This window comes from Melozone crissalis, unplaced genomic scaffold, assembly GCF_028551555.1.
Source record: "Melozone crissalis strain CALT ecotype California unplaced genomic scaffold, PUWL_Pcris_2 ptg000004l_1, whole genome shotgun sequence".
Lineage (NCBI taxonomy): Eukaryota > Metazoa > Chordata > Aves > Passeriformes > Passerellidae > Melozone > Melozone crissalis.
Genome location: NW_026535782.1, coordinates 22,379,801 through 22,406,437, shown reverse-complemented (window position 1 = coordinate 22,406,437; position 26,637 = coordinate 22,379,801). Strand labels below are relative to the sequence as shown.

General features: G+C 40.8%; 1 protein-coding gene across 2 annotated transcripts in view; it reads left to right on the top strand.

Moving 5' to 3' along the window:
* Positions 1-7,322: 7,322 nt before the first annotated feature.
* SCAF11 (SR-related CTD associated factor 11) overlaps positions 7,323-26,637 on the top strand; it is a 50,569-nt gene continuing 31,254 nt past the window's right edge. For both annotated transcript variants that reach the window (XM_054276578.1, XM_054276569.1), the window contains exons 1-3: positions 7,323-7,402; positions 24,267-24,342; positions 25,181-25,335. In XM_054276578.1, coding sequence (XP_054132553.1) covers positions 24,282-24,342; positions 25,181-25,335 — 216 coding nt within the window. In that variant the 5' untranslated portion in view covers positions 7,323-7,402; positions 24,267-24,281. The remainder of the gene's footprint in view (positions 7,403-24,266; positions 24,343-25,180; positions 25,336-26,637) is intronic.

The following is a 26,637-nucleotide window of genomic DNA, read 5'->3' as shown; positions in this document are numbered from 1 at the left end:
CAGAGAAAATAAATCTGTGCTAAAGATTCAGCATTTCAAATTAAGATAAGGAGCTCTTCTACAGTAAAACCAGCAAAGGCCAAAGAATGTTCTTAATCTCTAAAGGTTAAATAAGGAATTTCAGAAAAACCAGTCTGTCCTATCTGTCATGCAAAAAAATCAACTAATGAACATTTTGTATCTGTTTAAAAAATAAAAGTCTTTAAGATATTAATGTGAGTACAAAAATATTGATTCACACGAAACAAGGCTATTAGATTGCAGTATTATAATGTTATCCAGCATAGTCCAGATTGCATAAATTCTTTGACAGATAAGATGTTTTCATCCCTTTAGGTAAACAAACAAACAAACAAAAATAGGGAAGGAACACTGTTTTCTAAGATTGTTGATGTCCGTGAGTGTTGGGGCACAATAAAAGCAGTTCCTCAGTCTGTGGAGTGCAGCTGCCTGGGGCTTGGGTTAAAGCATGACACGAGGTAACTTCATTCCCTCTCATCCTCCTCTCGCTCTGTCATACACAGCCTCAGAGCAAAACCTTTTCATCCTATGAGTTCAAGCTCATGGGTGCCTTTAATTTGAGTTTAACTTTGCTTTTATTTAGCTATCTCCTACAGTTCTTCTAAGATGAAGGGTGGTACTTACAGACAACACTTAAAACAATATTTATGTCAACCTGTTGTTACACTAAGTTTGAGAGAAACCAGTTCAGGGTGGTGAAGAGAAACATTATGTAATATGGTTCAGCTTAAGTTCAATGGACTAAATTGGTTAGACAGGTCATCATCCCACAAACTAGAGCAAATAGTTTGGAACAAGGAAAGTATGGTGGCTGTTTTTGCTAAGGAGTGCACTGTTGGATTTTTATTAGAAACTGTTAGGTATGTACATAGTGTTAAAAGCTCTGAGGATTTTTTGTCTTAAAACTGTGAATAAATGTGCTTGGTCACAGCACAGTACTAGGATGCAAAATGCTCTTGGGAACTCTTGGAATAATTAAAGAATGGTGACAGGATAACACCCATCCCATTTCTTGCTGAGGAAACAATATGGCTATATATTATGAATTATGGCTAATTATCTCACATCCTGTTTCCTCAGAGCCCTAAACACAGGAAGCCTTTTCTTCTTCCAGATATTCAATATTGCTGTTAATAGCATCTTTCATTTCTACAGTGGGATGTATTCCAGAGAATTACAGTCTATCTCCATGGTGCCCAGGCAAAGAGTGACCAACAACCTGGCATAACAAGAGAAAAATTCCAGTCAAGACCATTACAAAATTCCTCTGATCCTTTACAAAAGGGTTGCTGCTACCCACAAAGAACTGAGAAAGCCTGATATCCCAAGGCTTTGTGCAAGATCTTCAGCTTCAGAGCTAGAACATACTTTATTTGAACAGGAAACTCCTGGGAACTGACATGTTGTACTAAACATAGAATACTGTGAATCTGAAATGTGTGCTGTAAAATTTTATCTGATCTGATCCTGTCCATCTTTTTAAACTCAGTTTTCGCTAAAATTAGGCAAACAGGGACAATTGCAAATACTTTACTAAATGGCAAACGTGACCAGTTCTAATGTATACAGTAGAACCAGTAGCAACTGAGCAGTACCTTTGAATGAATTAGAAGACAAAGAAAACTCACCAAAAACCAACCAACCAACCAACCAACCAACCAACCAAAATATCAAAGGAGAGGCTTGATAACTTTTTTTCCAACATGGTGGCTAGCACTTGTGACTCGTGGGTTTGTCCTGTGTAGGGCCAGGAGTTGGACTTTGATGATAACTTGTGGATCTCTTCCATCTCAGAATATTCTGTGATTCTGTGATTTATTAAAACAAATATAAGAAAAAAGGAAACAGAACAATTGTCTATACTGTGACTGACTATACTTTCAAAAAAGATTTTTTAGGTGTTAGAGCATACTTTTATATTACCTTTGGCTAAAAAGAAGTCTGAAATTCCTCACCAGTCTGTGTTAACTCATCCCACACTTACTTTTATTTATAGACTACCACGCTGTATTTCTAAACAATGAAACTTGCAAGCAAACACATACTGCATGTAAATAAAAAACTAGTCTCTGAATCAAAGTTTTTAAAACAAGAAAAAACTAAAAGCTCTATCACTGAAATAATGTTCTCTGTGCAGCCAAGTATTTGAGGCATCTTGACAAGAAAACCTAAAATCTACTTACTTGGAAATATATATATATAAATATATAGCAGAATTTCAAAATTAAGAATTCCCTAAAAAGAAATGAGAATGCCAGTACCAAAGACAGACACTTCAGAACACCACATTATTGGAACAATGAACTAATCCACTTAGTTTATTTTCAGTTAACTGGGGCTTTTTTTGCATAATATATAAACACAAGACAAATTAAAAACAGAAACAAAAATTTAATGTTGGAAAGAGGGACAGACAGAGTCCCAAAAAAACCTCACTGAAAAAATTATCAAGCTAACAATTTTTAATTATTTCAAAGTGAAGAAGACAACGTCCAACACTAATTTTTCAAGAACAACTGCTGCCAAATCACTCTGGTTTCCTTTTATAGGAAAATACCAAGCCCCTTGAATAGGGCAGACAAAGAACTTACCATATTTGATTTTAGTTGACCTTTCAATGTTGTTTAACCTAAAAGAGATTGAAAATTAATTAAAAATGGTAAAGGCAAGTAAAAATCTGTTTCAAATAGAAAGGGGACAATCTGATACCAGCACTTTTGGTGGACAGGGATAAATGAATGGGCTTCTGAGGCAGTAGGAAGGATCATAGACAGGAATCAGTACAGCTTTTCAAAAGTATAAATTTTAAACTAGAGAAATGGCCTGCTTGAGGGAGGAGACTTTGGAAGGAGAGCCACCACCAGAGATCTTGAAGTATAGACTGAGTGTAGGAACATCATATACATGACTGACCCTGCATGGGGCAGAGAGAGTGAATGAGCTCTGAATAAACTCTCAAAGTCCACCTTTTTTATGCCATTTGCATCTATCTACATTCTTTAAAAGCTCAAAATCCAAGAGTCCAATAGATGAATATTTTATTAATTAAATGAGCATCTGAAATTGGACAGCAGAAGTATTATATCATAAATAGTTCTTCTGTTCCCTGGGTATAGCATATTTCAGTGGTTTAACTGATGAGTCCCAGTAGTGTCACAGCAGGAAGAACAATCCACTATGCTAAAGTTTTTTCACTCCTCTCTTCCAGAGACAGAATGTAGTACAGGCAGCTTCAAGACCCCAGAAATACCACTTCAAGCTCATTAAATTGAAAAAAAGTAATAATAATAATAATGATGATGATGATGATGATGTCACTTATGTGTGCCTTCACTGCAATGTTGTGTTAATGGCAAATGGTGTAGGATGGCACAGAATACTTCCAAGTTAAGAATTTAAATTCACACCACAAATAAGCAGTTGTCACTCTTCTTACATTCTGTCCCACAGCCTGCTCTTACTTAATTCAAGTTCCCCTCTGTGCTCTGTGACAGTTCTAGTTTCTGCTTTCATGGATAACTACCATTTTGTCCTCCAGGTGTCCCATGCTTGACTCATGCCTACTTTCATCATCACCTCCCCTCCTTTGCTCTACCATATTGTGGTCAAAATCTCTTTGTCAGTTCTACCATCATCTCCCCCTCTCCCTCACCCCAATACCTGTCTTATTTCTAGTATCACACTCCCTGTTGCTCCCCTCTCCAGATGACCATACCCTCACTCAAACTCTTCTCCCTGCATGTTTTCCAGTTTTTCTCTGGTACATCTGGCTTCTGATCATACTCAGAGCTGTGCCATGAATATGGCTTTGCTTCTGCTTCCACACCATGCTGGCATCTGGAAAGAAATATAAGTTGGTGAGAGGGTCTGCTTCAGGGAAGTTTCTAGGTCCCATGGATACTGGAAAACTCTGAAAATGTGGGCAGAGTAAATCTCCCAAACAAAACACAGGGCACGCACAGAGGGCCTCCAAAGTACCACTAAAAATTGTGTGTCTCCTACAGCCTGAGGTTTACTCATGGTCTTTCAGCAGAAAATTCATTTCTAGCTGGAAATGAAGAAACAGCCCTACTCATACCTACCTAGAAAAGACAATAGGCAACAGTAACTGCCTCTACTAGTCCCATCCTTCACCTGCAAAGGATTTATTGGTGTGGTGTCTACCTTGACTAAGGATAACCTCTGCCATCAGTCACTTGGAGAAGCTGAAGCCTTCAGAACACATTAAAACAGACTATAATGTTTTTACCACTGTAAAACATGAAACCAAAATTTTATCAAATGTCAAAAAATCACAAGATTGGCTCCCAGATATTTAGATTTTGAATTTAAGATTCTTCCTTTCAGCAAGACTGGCTGGTGCTGACAACTCATCCACTAATTCAGAAATGTTAACAATTTCTGCATCCATTCCTATCAACTTTGCCCCAACTAATACTTCTTTTCCTGCCATCTTCATGTCAATTCCTAATGACATTTCAGCTATCCCTTCAGGTCAAATCATCCTCCTGTCTTGATTTTTTGAGAAAAATACTAATGGTTGCATGAATGACCAATAAATTTAGGAAAGTGCCTGTATCACAGGGTTTGCTGAGATTAGTAGAAAATCAGAGTTCATGACCCTCTTTTTCTATACTACTGTACAAAACCTAAAATCCTCACTTCCCCTTTCAGCAGGCACAGAGCCCACAGAAGGAGAGACACCTCAGGCTCACCTTTGGCAGATCTGACCAGCTGCTCATCCTTGACAGACTGCTTCTGGGAACAGACATCCAACTGGACAGGACTGTCCTTCAGCCCTGACTGGACTGGAAACATCTGCAGGCTGGAACTTCATGTACACATAGGAAAACTAAAGACATATTTGCCAGAACTGGCAGGAGGAAAGTCACAGATGTCTGTCTCACTTTCCCCCCCTCATCATAAACAGTGTACAGAACACATCCATCTCAAAAGGTGAGTGAGAGAGGGCCAGTTGTGTAAGTAGCCATAAAGGCCAGTGCTGGGATGGATGTGAGACAGACAATCAGAGGATCAAACGAAAGTACAGACAGCACATCAGAGGTGATGAGTGCTTCTCTTTGCATTCCTCCCTCTCACAGATATTTCTCTTCAGCTCTTCTGTGAAACATGATCTGTGCAGCACAAGTGGGTGACAGCAACATCTTCATGACTTGTGGCAGAAATGGTGAATTCCAGCCCCTCTCTGCACCTGTGAGCCCCAAGTGACTTAGTAAACATTTTAATGAAAAGATTCAACAGTAATAAACAGTAACATACAGTAGCTGTGTATAGTATGCCCTCCTTGTGTAGTCAAAACACAGCACTTGTGTTTGTAACAAAGCTTTCTTTAGTGCCAATTTTCCTAACACCTTATTCCTTTATTTATATAATCTCATTGAAAAATTTGAGGAATTTATTAACCTTAATCACTTTAAAATCAGACTTACCTTAAACATTTAATCTCCATTCCTAAATCTATGTTTTGCAGTATTTTCCAACTATGGGAGTAGTCTTACTTCTTATTACATTTCCCTGCAGCCTTCTAATGAACAGAGTCTTTTCCCACCTTCCTATCACTCTTCTTACATTCTGTCCCGCAGCCTGCTCTTACTTAATTCAAGTTCTTCTGATATGATCCCAAATTAATACTCTCTCAGCAATCATGCCAACTAATAAGGTATCATAACTCTTGATAAACTGACACATTTTACCCTATTCAGGCCGTGACTTCATTGTGAACACAAGGAGACACCAAACCAAGCCTGCGTATTTGGGGTGTGAAAAACGCCAATCACTTGTTTTTAAAATTTTAAAAGTTTAATAGTAATAAAATGGTTATAAAAATAGTAATACAATTAGAGTAATAATAATTTGGACAATTTGAATTAGGACAATATGAGACAATAGAGACAAAGAGTTACAGACGTCTGGTACCTTTTTCTGGGCAGCACCGAGTCCGAAAAAGGACACCCGTTAACAAAGGATTCACCCTGAAAAACAACAGCCTGTTGCATATTCATACACTTCATACATGATGCATAAATTCCATACAAATACAGGATTCTGTCTGGTCATCGTCAACTTCTTCCTCTGAATCCTCACAGCGCCTTTGAGGCGGGAAGAAGTTCGTTTCTTCTGATAACAGGGCAATAAATTCTTTTTCTCTGAAAGATTTAGGTGTCCTGTGGCTGCTATCTCGCTGCGAGTTCCTTCTTTTAAAAAAGTATCCTACATAGCATCGTTTCTATTTTAACATGTTTTATAACCTAAAGCTATATTTAACACACTACTTAAAAGAATTAATACAGCATTACTTTCTAACAAAACACAACACATATAATATTCATTTGAATATTTGCGAAAAGCCGATCAGAAAATACATGCATTTTTCCTGCCGTTTGTGGCTATAGCAGGTGCGCTGCCCTGGGGGTTCAGCCGCGGGCTCTCCGCGGCGCTTCCCACCCTCCGCCGCCTCTGAGCCCGAGCTCCGCTGCTCTGGAGCGGGCGGCAGGCGCAGGGCCCGGCTGTGATGCAGCCGGAACGGGGCAGCGCACAGAGGCGGTAGCTGCGCTGAGCTGCTTTCCTGGCTGCCATAATGAGGCACCACGGCAAACTCTTTTAACGTAAATTCCTACGGAAATGTCCGAGGATGAGACGTCACCGTGTCCGTGCGCCCGCAGGCCGCGGCCAGCACGAACCGCCGCTAGCTGCGCGGCGCCGTGGGGCCCCGCAGCAATCGCTTCCACTCCCTGCAGGGCCGGACCGACGCCGCCCGCCACACCCTCTTGTGGTCACGGGGCTCCGTCCAGCGTGCCTGACTGAGTTACAGCGCTGCAATTACTGCTACTGACTAAATAAATTAAATTTAAAAAGGCTTGGCACTCGGGGGCGCCCCGCGTCGCAGAAACATGGCGTCACCGGCCGCGCAGCCATGTCTCGGCCGCACCCGCCCGCCGTGCCGCCACCAGAGGGCGTCCCCGCCCGCGGCGAGCGGCCCCGCCCCGCCTCGGCCCCGCCCCCCGCCTCATTGGCGCCCGGCCGGGGCGGGGCCGCCGGTCACGTGCCCTCCCCCCGCCTTCCCCGCCGGACGGTGCTGGAGGACCTATCCCATAATGCTCCCTGGGGGCGGCGCGGGGCGGGCTGCAGGCGTCTCTCTGTGCCGCCGGGGCGCCGCCTCTGCCGGAGCGGAGCAGCGCCCCCGCCCGGGCCCCGCCGGCGCTGCCGCCGCGCTCCCCGGCCACGCGCGGACATGTGGCGGCGCGGCGGGCGCTGAGCGCGCGGGGCCCCGCGAGCCCCGAGGCGGCGGAGGGGGCGCGGGCAGGCGGACTCGCCGCTCCCTGCGGGGCAGAGACCGCGCCGGGGAACGCCGCGGCGCTAGGTGAGCACCGGCGGTTGGTGCCCGCCGCCTCCCTCGGGAATTTCCGCGCGGCGAAGGGAAGTGCTCGGGGCCGCCGGCCGGGCGCTGGCGGGCCGGGAGGGGAGGGCAGGCTGGAGGCGGTGCGGTCCCGCTTCGGCCGGGGCCTTCGCACCCGCGCGGAGCCCGCCGGGCCGGGGCGCTCCCGCCGCTCGGTCGGGCTGGGGCGGAGTTTGCTGCCGGCTCCGGCCGCGTTTTCCCCCCTTCCCTCCCCTCCCCACTCCTCCTCGCCGCCCGCGTCGTGGCGCCGAGCGGGAGCCCGGCCCTGTCCGGTGCTGGCGCTCGGTGGCCGCGGCGAGACGCGGGTCCGGCTCCCGTGCCCGCCGGCCCCCCTGGGGCGGGAGGGGAAACAAAGCGGGGTGGCCGGGGCGATCGGCCGGCCCGCTCCGTGCCGAAAGCTTTTGAGAAGCCGCACCGAGAGGAGCAGCAGCCCTGCCCGCTGACCCGGGAGCCGGGCTGAACAAAGATACGGCCCGCGGAGCGCCGCCAGCCCTCTGCTCCCGGTGGGGTGGGCGCACGACCGGGAGCCTGGAGCTGTGAACACCGGCGGGGAGGAGCGGCTGTGAGCACTCTATTTTGCTGGAGGAGCGGCTCCTGGGACCTGGGATTTGCGGAGGAAGTTGCACGGAGAGGCGCAGCTCAAAGCCCAGCTCTGCTTTTGTGCTGCTCTGGGATCGCGACTTAGAGATCAGCAAAGTTGCGCAGGGGGAGCGCTGGAGCCTGGAAGCAATTTACCGAGCCACTGAGATAATCTCCAGTTCTTGAATTTTATAGTACATGGTGTCCTAGTTTCTTTTTTTTTTTCCCTTTGGTGAGTATTAAAGAATATTATTAGCCTGAGCCCAAAATGTAACTCATCTTTGACAGTCCAACTTCACATTTATAACTTCAAAACAAAGCAGCATTGTTAGGACTAAAATCTGTCCCCACCCTCTCACGATGTTTTGCTCTTAGACTGCTAATTCATTTTAAATTCTTAGGGAGAATGAGATAACAGAGAGAAAGGCCGGATAGTTGCCGTGTGTTTAGTATCAGTAACTAGGTGCTGTTGGCAAAGAGTAATTTATTTATTGCTGTGACCATCTAGGTAATTATTATATGATGGATTGGAATGTCCGTGATTTTTGAATAGCTGTTTTAAGTTTGGAATTTTATAGCTTCAGTAACCTTAAAGGGAAATCTAGCTAACTGAGTGTCCAGTGTGAAGTTTGTAGATCACTGATGTGTTGGGGGTTTTTGAGTTTCTTTGCAGTGGATCATAGTTTTAAGTATAATCTGACTTAAATTTTACTATGTAGATGTTCAGAGCCTTACACAGGGGAGGGTCATTTTGTCATGATTTCATTTGCTCTTAGCAGAAATAAGTTGTAGGCTTCTTGAAATCACAGAGTGACAAAAATTTGCTGTTATTTGCTTGATTATATGTGATAAACCATGTCTCATCTTTTTAACTGGAAAAGCTGTATTTAGAAACTCATAGTATTAAAAGAAAATGGGTAGCATCCTCTTTAGTGGCATGGAAAATACTTGGAAATGATCCCAAGTAGTTTTTCAAGTATTTCCTTTAACAAGGAATACAGTGTTTGATTTTGTGATTTCTTAAGATAAGACATATTGGAGGTGGGGAGGCTATTTAGGCATTTAGTCAGAATATTACATCTTTTTAAGCTTTCTTTTCAGCAGTTTACGTTTGCTGATGTGTCAGCTTTCAGAGTGACAAATTACACAAATAAAAAAATATGTCACTTTTTTTCCTTGTATCACTGACCTTAAAGTCTGCTTTGGAATGAGCAGAGCAGGTAACAGCTTTGTGCCTATGTGAGGAAATCTGTCTCCCAAATGGTCATGGAAGTGAATGTTTTTTCTGCCCTTCTTGAATAGCAGCAATCCTGGGTTGACTAGTTTTTACCTCATTTTGGGTTGCCTTTGGAAACAACTCTCCAAAGTTGCATGGTATGTGGTGAATGTTTTGGCCGTGATTTTATGGTTCTCCATCACATGTGAAGGTTGGCTTTGTTGCATATATGCAGATTGTTGAGTTTGACCCAATGGGCAGTTGTAAGTTTATCTTATTCTCCAGTTAGTCAGCTATTGCCTTGGAAACATCTAGATGAGGAAGAGTTTCTCTGTGCTCTCAACTGGCTGTAGTTTGATGCAGTTGTTGCATGGCTTCTAGCCCCTGGTTTTGTAAAACTTGCAGACAGTTCTGCTCATCATACACGATTGCTCTTTTCAGGTTACATATGTCTATTGGTTTTTGGTTTTATCCTGTTACAGGGTTTCTTTGTAGAATCTTCTCAGTCTTCTGCTGTCCCAAGTACTAAAAAGCCTGTGCAAAAACTTTAAATTACTTAAATTGGCTTTATATAGTAATTAAAGGGTAATTTATCTTTCAAATAATGATGTATTTAAACATACTTTATATTAATAGGAGTGGAAAAACCACTGCTGGTAAAAGCTTGTAGGGCTGACTTGCCATACCTACAGCAAAATTCTTGAAGCCTGGCTTTCTGTCAGTCTGCTGTTCAGTGTTCAGATTTTCTTTGCCAACAGTCTAAGGTGAGGGACAAAAACTGTCTTTCCAGGTAATACCTATAAAAAACATGCAGAACAATTCCTCATGGTGGCTAAACTGACTATTCAGTGCTGTCAAGCATTGTTATCAGTTTTTCTGAGTGAATTTTTAAATGGTTATAGTTAATGCGCTAAACCCTTTAAAAAGGCTGAAGTAGATTTTATAAATCTTGACATTGTCCAGTTTTTCTGCCTTTTTTTTAATTACAGGTTGGAGGTGGAGTATTAAGCATCCTCTGTACTCATCAGTGCCAGAGATCTCTAAGTGCACATGCTTTTGAGCGCTTCAAAACAAGGGCTGTTCATGGCTGTTCAGCAATGTAGACACATTTTGTTTCATCTGTATGTACTAGTCCACCTTCCCCTGAAAGGCAGTGAGCTTGATTGCAGGGTCTGTGTGCAGTGATATTGTATCTTCCCTAGTTGTTTAATCTTTTCACCCAGCTGGTGAGGATATGGACACAATTTGCAAGAAAGTTGCTTAACTTTGATACCCTGAACCAATTGATTCTCTTGTGTAGCAACATAGCTACAGTCATGAAGTAGCAAAGGGAGGGCCCTAGCTGTAAGATGGAAGGTGAGTATACCTCTACTTTTCTGTTAGCTAAAGCTGCAGCTCTGCTGTCTCAAACAGCTGTGTTTGAGAGGTTTGTCACCTCTGCATCTGGCTCTGGTGAAACACCAAAGGCACGATGAGGGTGATGCCTTGGAAGGGCTCTCAGGTTGAATGTGCATAATCTGTAAGTGCCCCACACCACATCCAAAAAGTAGTTTTTTTCTGTTGGGAGCTTTAAAAAAAAACAACCAACTGTGTGGGTTTAATTCAGCCTGGCTTTTAGTGGAGGCAGAGGAAGCCACAGAGGCTGCTTCTGAGAGAGAAGCTCCTTGAAACTTCTACTGTGTCCAGCAGAGCCAATGCCTAAAGGCTCTGATGGTGGACATAATGGCTGGCCTAATTAGAGAAGTGGGTAACACCTCTGTGATGACATCTTTAAGAAAAGGAAAAGCCATGCAAGGCAGCTGCTGGGGCCATGCTGCCAGGGGCCATCCTGGCACCACAAGTGGCCACACAGCCAGGACCGTGCAGCCAGGGCTGTCTGGGCATGGTCTGCGGTGAGCTGTGCTTGCTTGGCCACTTCTGACCAGCCATGCTGCAGGCAGAAGGGCAGGGGTGGCAGCAGCTTCTCCTTGGTGCCCCGCATGAAAAGAGGCACTGAATGGAGCCAGCGGCCAGTGCTGCCCGTGTAGTGCTGGAGGGGATCACATGGCTGACAGCGAGGGGCACGATGAGCAATTCCCTGATGTGGAGCCCAGATGGGAACAACCTTTCAGCACTACAAAACCCCATAAGAACTTTTGGATTGGTAGAACTTGAGAGCAAACAAACCTACAAATAACAGTTCTCTCCCGAGTCAGAGAAAAGGAGAAGGTGAAGACACGTGAGGAGAACACAATGGAGACAGTAAGGTCTGTGAAAGGAGGGAGTGGGAGGAGGAGGTGCTCCGGACATCGGAGCTAAGATTTTTCTACAAGCTGTGGTGAGAACTGTAATTCAACAAACTGTTTCCCTGTAATTCATTAGGTAGGTTCATGGAGGGATGTAGAGGTCTGCTTGCAGCCCATGGGAAAAGGTGCTCATGCTGGAGCAAGGAGATGCTGAAAGGCTGTAATCTTGTAGGGAGCTCAAACAGAGAGATAGAGAAAGGACCCTTGCTTCCAAAGTAGAGCAGCTCATCCTCAAAAGACTACCCCCCTTGAACTAATGACCCACGAAAAACGGTTGTGGGACAACTATTTTCCTGTGGGAGGAACTCGCTTTGCAGCAGGTCAGGCAGGACTGCCACTCGTGAAAATTAAAACCACGCTAGAAAAGTTCACAGGGAACTGTCTCCTGTGAGGAGCACCCCATGGCTCAGCAGATAAAAACCAAACTCCTTTCCCTAATCAAACTGAATATTCTTTTAAAAAATAACAAACTGACTAAAGACACTCATGTTTTGTCTCTGCTCTTGGTGGGAAGGAAGGAGGGACTGGAGGGAGGAACAAGGTGTTCTAGAGGTTTATCTTAGTTCTCAGTATTCTCTTTTAAGTCTGTTAATAAATTTTCTTTATACTGTTTAAGCCTATTTTGCCCTTTAGTGTTTTCTCCTAATCCTTATCTCAACCTATGAGCTCTTCAGTTTTTCTTTCCCCTTCCTCTTGTCAACTATAGCAGAAGAGATTGAGTGTATAGTTTTTGTGGGTGCTTGGCGTTTAGCCAGTGTCAAATCATGACACTAAAAAAAAAAAAATAGGAAAGAGGAAGCTGCCTCTTCTTGAAAGACTTAACTTTCCGATGTCCTTTTATTGCAGTGCATCAAGTTTCCTAAAGCCTTGCAGTTGGAGAAACAAATCCAATATAAATGTGGAAGTTGTCACTTTTAAACTTGAGAAATTGTTAACTGACTTCACAAAGGACTATCAAAATACTGCATTTAATTTATTCAGGAAACAAATACATACACACACCCACCCCTATGTAGGCATTGTACATCTATGTTTTATATTTGCGTATGTTTTGCTAGGTTGAATATTTTCACCTATTTATTTTTTATTAGCAGGTTATGCTGTCTTACAAATTTATTTTGATGAAATTATAGTATTGTTCTTTCTTTTTTTTCCTCTGTGAGAACACAGAATTGGAATTTGAACTCAAAAGTATTCTGCCATAGCAAAAATGAAAAAGTAACATTTTAATTTTATGGTTCTGTGATTGGTGGTATTTCTTCTTAACTTACTAAGATTTTCAGATTTTGCCTGTGCATATATATATAAATATAGATGTGTGTGTGAATAAAAGAATATGTAGAGAGAATTGGGAAGTACAAATGTTTTCCAGTAGGTGTTTTCTAAAGCCTAATAAGCTGCAGTATCTGAACACTTTTTCTAAAAGACACTAATAATGTCTCTCTTAGTGTGTTTTGTAGTTTAAGGATTGGTGAGCTCACTTTAAAATGCAATGGTTAGGGGGGAAATTACTGCTTAACTGTGATCTGCCTTTGCAGGTACTATTTATGAGTAAACCTGAGTGATGCATTTAGTGGTACTTGAAACTTTTTCAAGCAAGTACAAAATTGCTTGGAAATGTCAATAGAGTTAACCCTTGCTGTCTCTGGCTTGCTGCCTGGCTTTTGTTAGACTGCCAGCAGTAATAAAGAACGTGAAATTCCATGTGATCAGTGTCTGATAAAAGTCTTCATCTCTGTCCAAATCTTTAGATAGCAACATGGGCCAAAACTGGAGCAATGAATACTTGTGCTTTTCCTTGCTATGCCACAGGAGAGATGGAGACACTTACATGAAAATGAATTGAACTGATATTAAAAATCTGGATGTTGAGGTAGAATCTGAAGGTAGGCTTGTGCTCTTAATTGGCCTGCTCGCTATTCAGAGTGAATAACTTCAGCAGTTCTGGACATAGGAGGGGCAATGAAATTCTCCCATGCTTTCCATATAGCTGCTGAATAAGCACTTTCTATATGCAGTTTTGCTTATCTAAAACGTTCTTAGTCTATCAATTGTTAGGTAAGAGGTAGTGACCATTGTGGATAGATGGGTGTAACAAAAAGTAATTGGAAGTCCTGTGAAACAGCTGGAGGAAATCAATCTGTTAGGGCTACCTTAAGCTCATTGGAGTTTTGGTTTAGAGATGTTACCAAATAAAGATACTTCTAACAACAAAAGTAAAATATATTCTTCTCTCTAAAGCTATGCAATTTTGATTTTTAAGATGCAATTTCATCAGCCTAAGCAAGAAAGGTATCTTATGCAAGTCTTGGATATGTTAGCAGGTTATTTGTGGCTCTTATTCTGGCAAGAAACTTTGAATGACAGTGGAGTTCCTGGTTGTGGGGAACTTGTAATGTTGTTAACATGGAAAGCTTAAGTTCTTTTTGCAATGGCATAGAATAACAATTATAATAAGGCCTATGTTGGTCACTTAAGAATTCACAGTAAAGTGCTGTTGTGTTACAGATAATTTCTTGATGCTGTATATATGGTGAAGCCAAAAAGGAGATTAGCATGACTGTCTATTAGACTCACTTCACAAATAGGAAGGAAAGGTGATGGAGTTCAGGTTGTATTTTCCAGCTCAGATCTGAGGTTGCCAACTTGCATTAGTAGTTTGTTACCTTTCTTTGCATTGCTGTTCATATTAAGGACCTTTTCTTACAAACCTGTCTTCTCTTCCTGGCTGGGGTTTTCTAACTTTATTTTAGCCGTCTTGAAAGTTATTGCTGAGTAAGGACTGTGAAAACAAAATCAACAGTAATTGAAACTGCTTACTCCCCATCTATCTGCTACTTCTGAAATAGCATTCAATGCATTTCTACAGATATTGTAGGAGATTTTGTACAAAATACAATTACACTTAAAATTATTATAGTAGTCATAAATCCTGCTCAAGTTCTCTTTTTCCACAAATACAGCATTTCTTTTTGTTTAGGTTTTGTAAGAGGTTAGCGGAGGTCTTTGACCTGAGCTTATGAAATGCTGTTATTCCAAGCAAGAAGGAGCTCGAGGGCTGTGTTTTTGACACCATAGCTTTCATCTAGTGTGTTTTTTTTTAAAGTGTATGCCTCAGAGAGGCAACATGCTTTTAAATGGATATGTTATTTCCTCTCTTTTGTTTGTTCTTGACTCAGTGTCTGTATATTTTACTTGTAATCATAATTTTTTTTTTGCAGAAATGCAATTTTTAAAAATTGTGAACGTGTCATAAACATGATACAAGTCTAAACCCTTGATTTGATGTTTCAAATGAAAGAACAGCATGCTTTTAATAGAGGACTCAAATTCAGGGTATTTTTATCAAGGCTGTGTCTATCGTTCTATGCAGTCTTCTGTAGTCCTTTTTATTTCCCATGAAAGTTAAACCATAAAGTTATAGGGAAGCCTGTGCATTACATAAATTTTGTTAAGAGAATGTCCTTCATTTTGTAGGGGTTCAACATGCAGAAGCTGAAAAATAGGAGTACTGTGGTTTAGGTAATAGAAATAATAGTGGTAGTCTGTAGTTGGACAAATGCATTCTGTTTTTCTTCCTTTGCTGCATTTGTCCTTTTTGTCTACAGCTCGAGATGCTTCTCTAATCACCTACCACTCTTATTCTGTTGCCCCATTACTTTTTGCATCTTAAATATGCTTCTTGCTGCTGCCCCGGACCTTTTCATTTGAGCTCAGTCTTACTCCATCAGTTTTGCCCATCATTTTTCCTTCCCCTCTTAAAAAGTCTCATTCGCTGCTTCTGTCTTTGCAAGGTCTCCTGGTTCAGCTCCTGCATCCCTGATGCTTGAGTCTGGCTATTTGGGTATGATTAGGATGGTATTAAGAAAAATAAAGATAGTCTTTCTAGTTTCTTTAGCATCAGAGAGATGACTGCAACAAGTCCTGCTGTGTTGCCATAGCAGTGGCTGAAGTATGCTCATTCATCTTGTGGGAATGCTGTATATGCTGTGTAGCAGTGGGATAGGAACTTCAAATTATTTGTGTGTGCTAAGCACGGATCAAGATTGTGGGGGGAAAATTAAATGCAACGACTAGCAAAGATTTACTGACTAAATACAAACCTTTTATTCCCCCCAGGTCTGTGACATGGCTGTGTTTGAAAGGGTTACGTGTGTGGAAATTATGTTCTTACTCTCCGTGACCCACTGCCAAATATTTGCACTTTGGTGGAAAGCATGAAAATGCTAGTGCTTCCAAGTGGCTAGAAAAAAGTACATTAAAAAAACAACCCTGTTCTAGGAAATGGCAGAGCCATTTTTGCTGACTTTGGTATGTAATGCTATCCCTTCCAGCTGCAAAAGTATGCATGTGACTAAGGAGCCTGAACAGCAGAAGGCAAGGTCCTGAGTTTAAGCTGATTGGAATTAGTTGCTTGAACCATGTGCACTTTGAAAATAGTACCTAATGAGTTCCTGTTATTTGTAAATTTCAATTTCACTCAGTTTAGTCACAGACTACTATGAAGAAACACCAAAGTGCTGAATTCTAGATTTTGTGAGAGTGTGTTATGTACATTATTTTCTCTTTAACATTTTTTGTATTATGATAATTACTACAGTATTTCAGTGGTTTTTTGTCAGGATATGAAATGTTGTGACTTAGCCAGTGGCAAACACACGTTCTTCCCACAGGGGTGGTTGTGGTGTAGTGCTTCTTCTGTTGAGCGTCTTATCATACACGTGCATGCACAGGAGAGACAGCAGCACAGTGCACATTGCTTTCTCTTCAAAATACTGGCTTGGAAAGAAAAATAAGGTGGGCTTTTAATTTCTGTGAATACATATTTCATCACCTTGTATCAGTCTTTAAAAGGTTTTATTCATCCTGACTTCTGTATAAATGAAACTGTTTTTTCCCAAGGGACTTAAACTACAGTTCCAATGAATGTTTCCTCCTTATGGCTGTTATGAGCCCAGCTGTGCACTTCTGTAAAGATTATGTCTGGAATTGACTTGTATAATCCAGAACATGTTTGGGAAGCAGTGTTATCTGTGCAGACTTATTGAGGAATTACCCTCCAAGATTGCCTTAGTTTAGCATGTAGGGAAGCTGCACACCTTTGCCCTTTTGCATTGTCAAGAGCTGACAGAGGCTTGAGTAACATAATTTGTCCTCTAGCAGAACAGGAAAGAGTTTTCTCACAGACTTGAGAAGTGTCACTAAAGAGGCAGCTGGGACATAAGCATAATTTTATATTACAGATTAGATTGATCAGCTGGGAGCATATACTTTGAATCAAATGAAGCTGCATTGTGACAACTAACTCCCCTAAGTGCCTTTTTTTGTTTTTATTCTGTTCCTTGCTGACTGGTAAGTTTAGCTTTATCTACTTTTTTGGTCTGCAAATTGAATTTACCTAAACACAGGGCCATCTTGGTTGTCAGTGGTCACCCTGAAACACACTGATAGTATAGAGGTGCCACATAGTTATACTTTGACATGTAATGCCACATGGTCTTATGAGCTAACCTCACTGCTGCTGCCAGATACTGAAAATCTGCTGGGATAGTTGATGTACAGTGGCTTGTGTACTTCAGCAGATTTCTCCACAGTTTATTATCGCCTTTAAAACAAGTTCAGGAGAGACCCTAAACTTCTGCTATCCATTCTACCTTTTTACACTGTCCAGTAAACAGAAGTGTTTTGCTTGCAAAACTCTACAGTTCAGTCTGATTTGTAGCAGCACTTCAACACCCAACATTCTGTAAAAGACATGGTGTCCTCACAGTTTGTAGAATATTCTCAAATATGTGAGGTCTTATTAAATGGCATTTTTCTTACTACTCTTATTTTTTTGCTTAAGTCTTGCAGGTACTCTTTTGTTAAACTTCATTGAGGAGCACTGGCTATTCCACTGATTTGACAAGATCTGTACTGCAGGTTTTTGAAACAGTTTATAAGCATTATATATAGGAAGGAGATTACCTTGTGTGTGTGTGTCCACTGTAAGGGTCTTTCTTAAAACTCTTGATTTTCTGCATGGTCAGATAGGTTACTGTGGGATAGTCACTGCACCTGAATCACTGCAGCAGTTCTCAAGCCCATTTTGATGGAGTTGTGCCTGCCTTCCCTGTTTAGGAGGCAGTTTATGGTGTTGTCCTGTCCGGTGCTGTCTGGACATGAGTGAGTGTTTGCAGCTGCTGTTTGTGTTGTTATTGTTGGTTGGGCCACAAAAAATGAACACATTGATTCTAGTAGGTACATAGCTGTAGCCACAGCATCTGTAATTGAGGTATACTTGTCAGTATCTTGCTGCTGGATTGTGGAAAGTCTGAGGATAATATCCACTGTGTTGCTTTGGGTGGGGGTGGCTTTTTTGGGTTTTTTTGTGTAGGGAGGGAGAAGAGCAACAGACAGCAGTGTGCTGTTTGGTATGGTATAGTTCTAGCCATTTGGCTTTGGTAGTTTTCACCTGTGACTTTACCTTGCATTTTCATGGACCTGGCAGCTGATCTAGCTAGGTATTGCTGTGTCCTTGAAGGGGGTGCAGTTTGACAACAAAATCTGAGCTTTTTTTTGCACCTTACTGCTGTCAAAAGGGGCAATGCCTTTTTATGTCTTCCCTGCCTCATTCTGTCACTTGCAATGTCTTTGGACCCCTATGGCTCTTAGTGAGTCTGCTCACCATCACTAGTGGTGAGAAACATAGCTGCTTCTTTGGGTGGCAGCAAGCTGTCAGCTCTCTTGGGTAATTGCATCCTTAGAGGGTCTGGAAAGAGTCTTTAAATCAGCAGTATGTCCTTGCCTGAATAGCAGTGATTCTTTCCAAGACACTGGATCTACATGAATAGGCTTAAACCAGCTATAGAAAAAGATTTCTCTCTTTATTCCCCAAGGCAGAGCACTGGTCTTTCTTTCTCTTCATCTTTGTTGGTTCTATTGGATTTGATTTGGGAATGCAGACAAGGTGCAATTTGAGCTTACAAAGAGTAAAGACCCTTTTTAAAAGCTTGCTTTTGAGTGCCACTGTAGGTTCTATTCTCACTAATGTGCTGGACCAAGAGATTTTACTCAAAGGAGAAAATCCAGAAGTGCTTCCAGATTCTCAATGTAGCCCTCATTTATTGAAGGGCAAACAACATTACTCAACTGTCACTTGAAGCAAGTCTACCTTCCAGGCCCTTCTGACAAATCAGATGTTTTTCCAAATAAAAAATAAAACAACTGTGAAGGTGCTTGATGTACTTAGACAAATACCCAGTAATGTGGTTTTTTTCCTATTCTGTTTTTTGGTGCATGTGTTACGTTAGACATAGTGATACAAGTAGGTCAAAAGCTTTTCAAATGTTCAACTGCTCTTGGAAATTATAAGTATTTTCTCAGCCCATCTCTTAGACAGCATACAAGTTCTGGCAAAATGTTTAAAATTTTTCATCAGCAGCTGGACGTGTTCCCAGTAATGGTCCAGAGATTAGGATGAGCCCATATGAGGAACTTCAGAGGATACATGTTCTGTCATTAACTACTAAAACTACAATAACAAAAACCACCACCAACAAAAATCTGGTTTTGTGAATGTGACTGCTTGTTGAGGTTTGTTTTCTTTAAAAACATGTTTGCTGAGGGAGTGGCTTAAACATCTTTTCCAGGTTTCTTAATGACCATGAAAATTAATAGGGAGAAACAGAGTCCTTCCTACTACTGCCCAAGAATTTGATGGGACTAAATGGTGTTATTCTTGTTAATTAAGCAAATAAATTCTGTGGACTAAATATGTGTCTGACTGTTGTTTCATAACTGAAACTGATTGTTCCTTGAGTTATGAAAAAATCAAAATACAACTAAGAGTCCCCCAAATCCTTTTTAAAGTAAAATATTTTTAATAGTAACAGAACAGTCTAAGTTAATGGTACTCTGTTAGTGCAACATGTATCTAAAAAGCTGAAAGTTTGATTACAAATGTTTCTTGAGTTAAGTCTGTTGCAGAAATGAGTAAGTGCAAAATGATGTCCAAGATAGCTTTCTCACTGGAGACTTCATTGCGTGTGTTCTTGATTTCCATCCCCCTTTCCAGCTGAACTGGGGTACTTGTGTGTAGACAAGTCTCTAGACTGTTAGTGTGGTTGAGGAAGAGTGTATTTAGTTGTTGCATTATATTTACAGGGTATAAAGAATGCTTGTAAAGACTTTGTTTTGTAGTTAGGCAAAAAGGAGGCATGTGCTAATTTCATGCGTCGCTTATAACTAGGCTTCTGTAATTTTTTTAATCCAATGCTTTTTCTATGTCTATTTAAGATTATAACATAATAGATCCATTGAGAAATTAAGAGGCATGACTTTGAAAAGACCAAGTCTTTTCTTTCCACATGCACAATGAATTAGTGTTGAAATACATCTGTATTTTTAGGTTGTGAGTTGTATGAAGTAGTTTGTGTGAATCACAATAGTTGTACTTTTATGATATAGGAAATAGTTTAATGTGTGCATGGTACTTAGTCTGCTTTATGGAGTTGTTTAAATTCTTCATGAAGCTGAGTTCCTCAGACGGAGAGGGACAAATTTGTTACCACAATCTACAGTCAACTCTCTTTAAGAACTTTTGTTGGCAGAAACATTCCATGAAAACAAGAACAGGAATTTAATTTCCTTGGAAGAGTAGCCTGGAAACGTAAACATTTAAGGGAGCAGGGAAATGAGGTAGTGTTGTGTACCTGTGCTAGTGTTTCTGATCACTCTTCTCAGTTTAATATACTAGAATACCCGTGTCTTTATGTCAAATATGAAATAAAGTAAGATATTTCTCTTAGAAAGTAATTCCATTGAGAATGTCCAAGCACCAGAAAAATACCATCTTAGCTGTGATGTTGTCTTTAGGCGTTCTTAGGAAGGATTCTCTAGAGTTTGGAGAGGGGTGAGGTTTCTTGGTGGGGTTTTTTGGTTGGATTTTTATTGGGTTTTTTTGTTGTTGTTGTTGTTTTTTTGTTGTTTGTCAGCACAGAATTCACAGAATCACTGGGTTGAAGGAGACATTCAAGATCATCAAGTTCAAACCATGTGCTAACACCTCAACTAAACCATGGCACTGAGTGCCACATCCAGTCTTTGTTTTAACACATCCAGGGATGGTGACTACACCACCTCCCAGGGCAGGCCATTCCAGTACCTTATCACCCTTTCTGTAAAAAACTTCTTCCTAATATCCAACCTATATTTCCCTTGATGCAGCTTGAGACTGTGTCCTCTGGTTCTGTCAGTTGCTGTCTGGTGAAAGAGACCAACCCCCAGCTGACCACAGCCACCTTTCAGGGAGTTGTAGAGTGATAAGGTCACCCCTGAGTCTCCTTTTCTCCAGGCTAAACACCCCCAGCTCCCTCAGTCGCTCCTCACAGGGTTTGTGTTCCCAGCCCCTCTCCAGCCTCGTTGCCTCCTCTGGACGTGCTCAAGCTCTCAATGTCCTTCCCAAACTGAGGGGCCAGAACTGGACACAGCACTCACGGTGTGGCCTCACCAGTGCCAGTACAGGGGGAGGATGACCTCCCTGCTCCTGCTGGCCACACTGTTCCTGACACAGGCCAGGATGCCACTGGCCCTCTTGGCCACCAGGGCACACTGCTGGCTCATGTCCGGTCAGCTGTCACCAGCACCCCCAGGTCCCTTTCTGCCTGGCCACTGTCCAGCCACACCGTCTCCAGCCTGGAGCATTGCAGAGGGTTACTGTGGCCAAAGTGCAGGACTTGGCGCTTGGCCTTATTAACCTGCATCTTACTGGACTCTGCCCATCCATCCAACCATTCCAGGTCTCTCTGCAGAGCCATCCTACCTTTCAACAGATCAATACACAATCCCAGCTTAGTGCCGTCTGCAAATTTACTAATGAAAGACTCAATCCCCTCATCCATGTCATCAATAAAGGTATTGAACAGAACTGGCCCCAGCACAGACCTCTGAGGGACACCCCTGGTGACAGGCCACCAGCTGGATGCAGCACCATTCACCACCCCTGTCTGGGCCCGGCCATCCAGCCAGTTCCTAACCCAGCACAGAGAACTCCTGTCCGAGCCATGAGCTCCAGCTTTTCCAGGAGTGTGCTGAGGGAGACAGTGTCAAAGGCATAAACATAGTATAGTGTTTGTTGCTGTCTTATCACATTTTGGGAAAAATAACTATTCTATTTTTTATGCTGTTTGCTCTTTCTAAACGACCATGTTTTCTTTTACTAATTCTGCTTTTAATCATATAAATGTAGTAACAGTCCAGTGTTAACTCTTCTGCTATTCTAATGCCTGTGATGCCCCTTTTAAAATAGTGGAGAAAACAGTCTTTTCAAAGTTAATTTGTTAAATAGTGTGTACATTTTGATTATATCTTTTACTTTATTCATAAAAATTTCAGTAGTATTAAATTCCTCTGCTGTGTTGTGCAAAATGCAATGTCAAACTGATGAAGTTGTGCTGTGCAAAGTGATCTGGGAAATGCATTAGCAGCACTCAGTATCTGTTTAAATAATAGGATTGTGAGAAGAATGGGGTAACACCACATAAATGTTTTTGGTTGCTGCATATCTTGGATTACTGATATTCTGTCAGAATTTTAGGATTTCTGTTTTTCTAATTATAAGTGTGTCAGAATTTATGGGATGTCTATGTCTAGAAAGAGTACAATGGAGTAAAAGGTTACTTTGTCTGAGGAAAAACAAATTTGAAGAGCTTCTGTGTTCTGTTTCTGCAATCTGTTTTAGTGAATTCCTGACCTGTGTTATAATAAGTGTGAACTCAAAAGCTACTCCTTAATTTGGTATCTAGGTTGTGTCTATTTAAATAATTTTCTGTGGATTTATGCAGAGAGCAGAATTCTTGGTCTTGTCTTGCAACTGACAGCTATGAGGTGTCCTGGGACTGCTGGGGTTGAAACATGTTTGAGTACAGCTTGTGGAATTTTCGGCTCCTGTAAAGCATTGCTGAGGTGATGTTTGAATGATGTGATGAAGAGGGGATGTTCTTATATTCTGTGTATAAAATCATCTATACTGCACACTACTGCATGATATACACTTTCTGGGGCCAAAGCCACTTGTGCAAATCAGAGCAAAAGCAACAGAACACAATCTCCTAAATTCAAATGTGGTTTTCATGGTCTTACCTGTCCTAATTTCACACAGATTTTGCTTGTTGAAGACATGACATTTTAAAGGAGCAGCTTGACTTGGGTTGGGTTTCCTTTTGCTTAGCTTGCAACGGTGGAGGTCTGGACAATGGTTGTTCTGCCAGCTGAACTTGCCTATAGCTTACAGCATTGGCTGCAATTTGGTCAGTGTTAGTATTAGTGCTGGTAACCAGCCTGCAGTTGATGCCATATATTGGTGATATCTTTGGAAATAATTTTAGATATAAAAATGCAATATGGGAATATTGAAGCCAGTTTGAATTCTAATTGCAGATTTCTAATTAGTTTCACAGTTTTGACCATTTCTTTAGCAAACTGCCTGTGTTTTCATACTCATAGATCTGACTCCTGATTTCTTGGGTTGACTAAGAAAATGAGAAGTATATGTGATGGGAATGTGCAGCAGAGTTGCTTTTCTTAGTATAAAGAAATAATCATTAAAACACTTCTGCTGCCAATATCAAGCAATAAAGACTTGATCTGAAGAAAAGTCTGCAGAAGCAAATTCTGTGTCTCTCTCTTCTGGATGTTGTGGTGGCAAAGGAAAAGTATTGTAGTTTCTGAGTGAAATAGGAGGAAGTTTAGTTGAGGAACGCGATTGTGGCAGTTTCAGCTCTGTCCCACTGCTTAGTCTAGCAAAGGTGTCGAACCTCAGCTGATTTGCTTCAGGTTTGAATGTTTAAGTAGCAGACATTGGTAATCTCTGATTTCTTCAATGTCTTCTGAAGTTTTAGTTTGTCCTTTTAAATACTAATCATTTTTAAAGCTTCATAAAGTTTTTAAGAAATCTGTTGTTCCTCTGAGGCTTGGGTTGGAGTTTTAGGTATACATACTGTCTCTGCTGTGACTACAGGAGTTTTGAAATGCAGGAGATTCAGTCCTTGGTATAGGTATTCTTTTTCAAGTGTGCTTCATTCTACATGTATTAAGTAAGCTTCCAAAGAACATATACTTTTCTTATGTAGGGTCAAATTCTTTCAACTTTTGTGATGTGGATCATTGGGATGTACTTCATCTGAGCTATCTCTTTCACAGAGCAGTTAAAAAGTGCATCCCCATTCATGGTACTGCACTGCACTTGTGCTTGTGATCTGTCCCTTGTTTGATATAAATTTCTCTACATGTTTTACTGAGTGCAAATAATTTGAATTATTTCCTTCTTGCTTTTGTCATACAAATATAAGCTGCTTTCATTTTTCTCACTTGCCATTACTAGGGTGACTCTAGGTTTGTAAAACAACCAACTCTTCTGGTGCTAGAGTGTTTAAAGTTTGTTGCTTCAACTATTTGCATAGGGCAGTTTGCAGGTGTTAGTTACTGCAGTGTTGCATGGGGTTGTTTGCATGGAAACTTAGCAATATGTTGCATTTTTAAAAATAAAAGCACCAGTGGTAGTCTTAAAACACTGCAAAACTCATCTGTTGAACAAAAGCAAATTTTGAAATTGGAAATATCAGTTGCTAGACAGCAATAATGATACTCATAAATTGTAAACAATCTCTTAATTTCTAGTACCATGTATTTCTACTCTACAATGGAGAATACTCTCAATTTTTTAAAATTTCAAGTTGCAATCTAAATGAACTGTGTCTGTGTTTTCCAGACTACATTTTGTAAGATGAAGAACAGAAAGCAATGTATTCAAGATACTGAGGATCAGACGCATGAAGGCATGGAAGGTAAAATTTGTGTGTGTGAAAAGATTGAAGCATATTATTCAGGTTGAAGCTGTGAAGGTCTGATTTTTTTCATTTGCTCTCTCAATTAGTATGCTGCTTGTTTTGAAAGAAGTTGTGTAAATATAACCACTCTCTCATAATATTTGGCGTTGGCCTGTGAGGTCCCCAAATAATTTCCTGCCTCTTCTCTTGTTGTTACTTGTTAACTTCTAGTAGCAAAACAAAATGTTGATAGCAATTGCTATTCAGAGAAAATGATTATTCAGCGTAAAATTCTATGAAGAAGAGTTCATACTTTTTTCATTCTGAAAACACTTTCCAACTCTAACAAAATCAGGAGCATTTTTTATTTAATGTACATAATTAGGTAAATATTTGAAGACATTCAGATTAAGATAATTTTAAGACAGAAATGCTAAAGTAAAGTTAGACCATATGTATATAAGATAATATAGAATATGCTGGTGTAATTTAAATCATGGAGAGAGTACAAACACGCAAGGAGGAAGAGCATAGGAGAATTATTTCTAAATGACTACATAACCAAGAGGAAACACTGTGATACCTGCTTTATTGAAATATCCCTGTAATTAACTTTGTTTTGATGGCAAAGACTGGTACAGTAGTCTGTGAAACAAGTTGCTTAGCTTTCTTCATCTGAAACACAGTTTTCTGTAGTTACAAGCAAGTTGAATTCAAGTTTTCAGGTCTAATGCAGCCAAGAAGCTGGCCAGAGGAGTACTTGAAAGAATTCTTATTTCTCTATTATTCAAATCTAGAAGGACTTTGTTTCAAAAACTGTCAAAACTTCTCTAAGTGTCACTGTTAATAATACCAGGTGAAGAAAATGAGGAAAGCTGTTCCTGTTCTACGTTGTTGTATGATGGCAACACGTGCCCCATCTGTCTGAACTGCCTTCTAGAGCAAGAGGTTGGGTTTCCTGAGAGCTGCAGTCATACCTTCTGCATGACTTGTATTCTTAAATGGGCTGAGGTAAGACCGAGCACCAAGGTGTGCTTTTGTTTTTCAGTGAAATCTATTGCATCTAATACCTACAGATAAATTTTTTCTAAGTTGTAGACTTTGGCTTTGCACAGAAGTATGCAGTGACCAATTTGTAAATAGATTTTGGAAAACTTTGTTCTTAATGCGATAAAGTATTTTGAGTTTTCTTTCACTAGACAATCTTGCTTACTCTAGTTATTGGTTGCTAGAGATTAGGGATAAGTAAACAGGATGGTGTTGTCTGTTTGGAAGATCAGACAGTATTATATACATGATATAATACTGCGTTGTTGTTAGCTTAATTTTACTTTGTGATAACCCTTAGGCTATTTGTCATAGTGTCAGCTCAGGGCTGGGACCAATATGTATCCATGTTAGTCTACAAAATGAGTGATACAACCTTAGTTTTCTACCTGTAGAGAGAATTCAGCTAAAAGCTTTACTGCTGTTCTAAAAAAAAAATCATTTTAATGAGGACTGGTTTTTGTTCTATGTCAGTAATTTACTAGATAGTTCTGGAACATTAAACAAAAATGACTTGTTGAAGAAATCCTTGATGACCTTGTTCTGTTTAGTCTGTTTTCCCTCAGCTATGTTATGCAATCATTGCATTCAGTCTGGTGTCTTTACCTTTCCTGTAACTTTTTCAATTATCAGTATAAAACACCAAATTAATATTGCTTTTTACTGGGATGAGTGGGGGTTTCTGCCTTTTGCCCTGCTTCTATGGACTTCAATTTGTTTGTCACTTTAGTGAGATTGCTGTTTGGTTTCTTTGCACTGTTTGGTTTCTTTCATTCTTTTGAAGTAAAGTATGATTTTGATTGCAGTATTCCCTTTAGAACATTGGTATTATTTGGTTGGTGTGTATATATGCAATATACTTATTCTTGTTATGTTTTAACTTTAATATTTGTGCTATTTATTACTGAAAGCCAGTGGTAACACAATTTTCGGAAGAATTTATATGAACTTCAGAGTATTAAAAAAAAAGGTTATTACATTAAAATTGCGTAGATTTACAAATCAGATAATAAACAAAGTTTCCTGTTGCCAGATTTTCTGTTTTGCATTCAATTCAGTGAAGCAATTTGATTTGTAAGGGAAAAGGAAATTCTCACCTGTAATTTTACCCTGAGTGACTAAGCTGGTTGCTATAATGACAGCTGAAAAGCATTAAACAGTGACATGCCCAGGGAAGCAGTGCAGTATATTGGCTTGCTGCTGGATTCGAGTTTATTCTCATTGTCTAAGAGATGCTTTTAAGCCCAACGAGCAAGAGAAATTTTC